This window comes from Hipposideros armiger, unplaced genomic scaffold (genome assembly GCF_001890085.2).
Source record: "Hipposideros armiger isolate ML-2016 unplaced genomic scaffold, ASM189008v1 scaffold_531, whole genome shotgun sequence".
Taxonomy (NCBI): Eukaryota; Metazoa; Chordata; class Mammalia; order Chiroptera; family Hipposideridae; genus Hipposideros; species Hipposideros armiger.
In genome coordinates this window covers 153306-156814 of record NW_017731881.1, presented here as the reverse complement: position 1 = coordinate 156814, position 3509 = coordinate 153306, and the positions used below count along the sequence as shown (strand labels likewise).

The 3509-nt window shown below is 59.6% G+C and overlaps 1 protein-coding gene across 2 annotated transcripts in view; it reads left to right on the top strand.

Moving 5' to 3' along the window:
* Nucleotides 1-12: 12 nt before the first annotated feature.
* Nucleotides 13-3509, top strand: part of SHF (Src homology 2 domain containing F) — a 19846-nt gene continuing 16349 nt past the window's right edge. The window contains exon 1 of one of the 2 annotated variants that reach the window (XM_019668674.1): nucleotides 13-551. In XM_019668674.1, coding sequence (XP_019524219.1) covers nucleotides 54-551 — 498 coding nt within the window. In that variant the 5' untranslated portion in view covers nucleotides 13-53. The remainder of the gene's footprint in view (nucleotides 552-3509) is intronic. The other variant, XM_019668673.1, reaches the window with a different exon arrangement.

Below are 3509 nucleotides of genomic sequence, written 5' to 3'. Positions count from 1 at the left end.
CCCCCGCCCCCCGCCGGACCACAGCGCTCCCCTTGCTCAGTCTGGCCGGCCCCATGTTACTGAGCGGAGCTCCTCCGGCTGGCTCCGGCCCGGGGCCCCGGGCGCAGGGGAGCGCGGGGAGCGGCCCGGGGGGATCGCGCCGGAGCGCCGGGGGTGCAGGAGCTGGCCCAGGAGGGGGCGGCAGTGGCGGAGTGGCCAAGTGGCTCCGGGAGCACCTTGGCTTCCGTGGGGGGGGCGGCGGCGGAGGTGGGAGCAAGCCGGCGCCCCCCGAGCCGGACTACCGTCCCCCGGTACCCTCTCCGGCCGCACCCCCCGCGCCACCCCCGGATATCCTGGCCGCCTACCGGCTGCAGAGGGAGCGCGACTTCGAAGACCCCTACTCCGGGGTGCCGTCCGGCTCCGCTGCCCTAGCCACCCCGGCGGTTCCCGGCCCCACGCCGCCCCCGCGCCACGGCTCGCCTCCCCACCGCCTTATTCGGGTAGAGACTCCTGGCCCCCCAGCGCCCCCGCCCGAGGAGCGGATCTCTGGACCCCCCGCCAGCAGCGACAGGGTGAGTGCCGCGCCGGGTGGGGGTGTCCAGGAGGAGAGGTGGTTGGAGGTCTAGGGCTTTCGAGAGGGACAAAGGTGGCCTGGCCGGGGCCGGGCCCCTCGGTGTCATAACTGGCGGACACGATCTTAGTCCCTGACGCCGGGGCTCGGAGCCTTCATCCACCTTTGTTAAGATTCTAGACCTACTAACCTGGGACGTGCGCCCCAAACTCTGCCTCTATCTCCTATTGTCGCCCCAGGACTTGGTGACCCTACCCCTCCTGGGTTCTGCTCTCCTCATCGCAGCCCTTCGGAGCCTAATCAGCCAGCCTTTTTCTAACGGGATTTGAGCTCCCCTCCCCGCCTCTTTATGGCCTTTCTGCCCTCTGGGAGCAGCAGCTCACTCTTTGATCTCTGACCCTCCCCCCTCCAGGGCAGAGCCTATACAAAGCTCCACTCATCCTCCTCCTCCTCTGGAACCCAAGCATCTCTGCAGGTGCTGAAGCCCCAGGAAAGAGGTGAAGGCTGGGGTTTCTCCTTGTGGATACAGCAAGAGCTGGTCTTGTGTCACCCAGTGGTACTGGAGCTGGGTGGGCTGTTGTTCTTAGGAAGCCAAAACCGGCAGCGCTGCGCCAAGGATGCTGACCGCTGAGGTCCAGGCAGGACCACTCGTGCACTCCTTCCCTTGTCCCCCCAGGTGTGGGGACTGTCAGTGCTCAGAACCTGTTGCCCAGAAGGAGCTAAGCAGCTGAGCCCACTTCTCTCCTCTTGACCTCTCCCTCCTGGGGTCCATTCTGAGGGAGGCGAGAGCCTTTTGTGGATCTGCAGGCATGGGGTAAAGAGGAGAGCCAGGCATTCAGTGTTCTGGAGAACAACCGCTGTGCCTCAGAGGGCCCTGTTGGAGAAGCCACCCCCTGCCCAACCCCAGTTTGGCCTTATCCCTCCTTAACAGCTGAAAGCCATCCTCAGGTTCACTAGCCCTAAATTCTATGACAATGACTCTGGGCCACTCTGGCTCTGTTGTCCTTCCTCACTCACCTCTAGGGATTACTCCCCTCTCCTCAGTAGAGAACACAATTTTATTGGATTGTGGAGAGCAAAGTTGCAGTGTGAAGCCACTGGCTCCAGGGTTGAGGCTTTCAGCCGAGAGAGCGCCATTCTGCCTGATTTCCTGTATCAGAGAGATGTGTCAGGGTCAGAGCAGAAGCCTCAGGAATGTGAATTATTTTTTCCCTAATTCCCGCCATAGGGCATGGCTGCCCATGCTGGGCCAGGAAGGAAGTTGTGCTTTCTCCTGCAGAAGGAGGTTGTGGGCTTTCTTCACACATCCTTAGCCTCCTCTCCTTCCTAACTGTCCCCTCCTGCTGGGTGATGTGATGGTGGTGGTGGCAGTGAGGCAGGGGGAGCATTAGGCCTTGTTCTTACTATTGACCTGTTAGTCTCCTCCCCCCCTGACCACGGCTCATTGGCACGTGGGCCTGAGGTCTCTGGCCCTCAGTGTCTTGGAATGGCTTAACAGGCTGCCCACCAAGCCGTGGGCTCCTTCAGGACAAGCCCCATGTCCTCCTCATGTCTGTGTCTCCGGAGTGATTGACCCAATGCTTGACATAAAGAGGGGTGCATAAATACATCCTGAATGGTGACTGTCCATTGCCAGGGTGACCCAACCTCAGATATGCCCCTTGTGCATTTCCCCACAGAGACCTCCCAAGGAAGGGGCTGTAGCCACACAAACATTCAGAGACCCACAGATTCTTATCAATAAAGGCATCCATGCCTCCCCTGCGTTAGTTCTGTGATCTGGGGACTGTTCAGATGTTGGGGGCCCGGAAGTGTCTGGGTTCTTTGTTAGCTGCAGGGACAGGAATGAATTCCAGCAGGATCTCCCAGGAGCCACACATCTGTGGTTTCTTTACGGAAGAGAAGGCTCCAGGATGCCATCCACGCTGGCCCAGGGGCAAGGATGCTCTCTCCGTGGGCCCTGACCTGGGGCCTCCCACCATTCAGAGAGAGCAGCTTTAGGAGCAGAGTTTGGGGACCCCAGAGTTTCCCCTTAGGAAGAGCCCAGACCAGATACCTGAGCCCCTTCCCCTAAAGCCAGGTGTCAGCACATGCCTGCAGAGCTCACACAGTTGCTGCCCCTGGATAGTGAGATGGCCTGACCCTGGCTCCTGAGGCCAGACTGAACTGGTGTTTCTGTTCTGTGTGGCTGCTTTCTCCCTATTCTGTTTCCCCTCCTCTTAGCCCTTCAGGTCCTCTTGGCTTGTTGCTTTTGGGTCACTTGCTGAGGTGAGATGGGAAATGGAGACCAGAATGTGCCTTGGGTTGGTCAATTTCTCTTCTCCTGGAGCCCATTGACTGATGCTGGGTGGGTCAGAACCCTCTGAGAGGGGCTGGGTCATGAGGTTTGATAAAATGGGTGGAAATGCTTCTGTGATGAGCCAGAGAGATTGAGGAGAAATGAGCTCAGTGAGTGTGGAGCAAGAGAGAATTGGGACTTAGATGGGATCCTGAGAGGCCCAGGGGGGCTCAGGACCATTAGCCTTCTTCCCATGCAGGGCTCTGGCTGCTGGCCCACCCTGAGACCTACTGCTGCTATTGGCAGGAGTACAAGGGTGACCATCTGGGCAGGCCTGACAGGGCAGGTGTGGGAGCAGCGGGAGCCACGCCTTGCACCCGGTGGACAGACAGGGCCTTGCCATCTGCCGCAGGAATGGCTCTCTCATGGTGCTGGGCCCTATCTGGCCACCAGGCCACGGTCTGGCAGAGGAGTTAGAGAGCTGGGCCTTCCCTTGCTTTGCTCCCTTTTCTCAGACCTTCAACAGGAAAACCTGGTCTAGGAAAGGGGGATGGGTATGGGAAAGAGGCCCTGATTGGATAAAGATTTGAGCTGCCTGTGACCATCTGCACAGTGTGTCCTTTGCCTCCATCATTCCAAGATGTGTGTGTGTGTGTGTGTGTGTGTGTGTGTGTGTGTGTG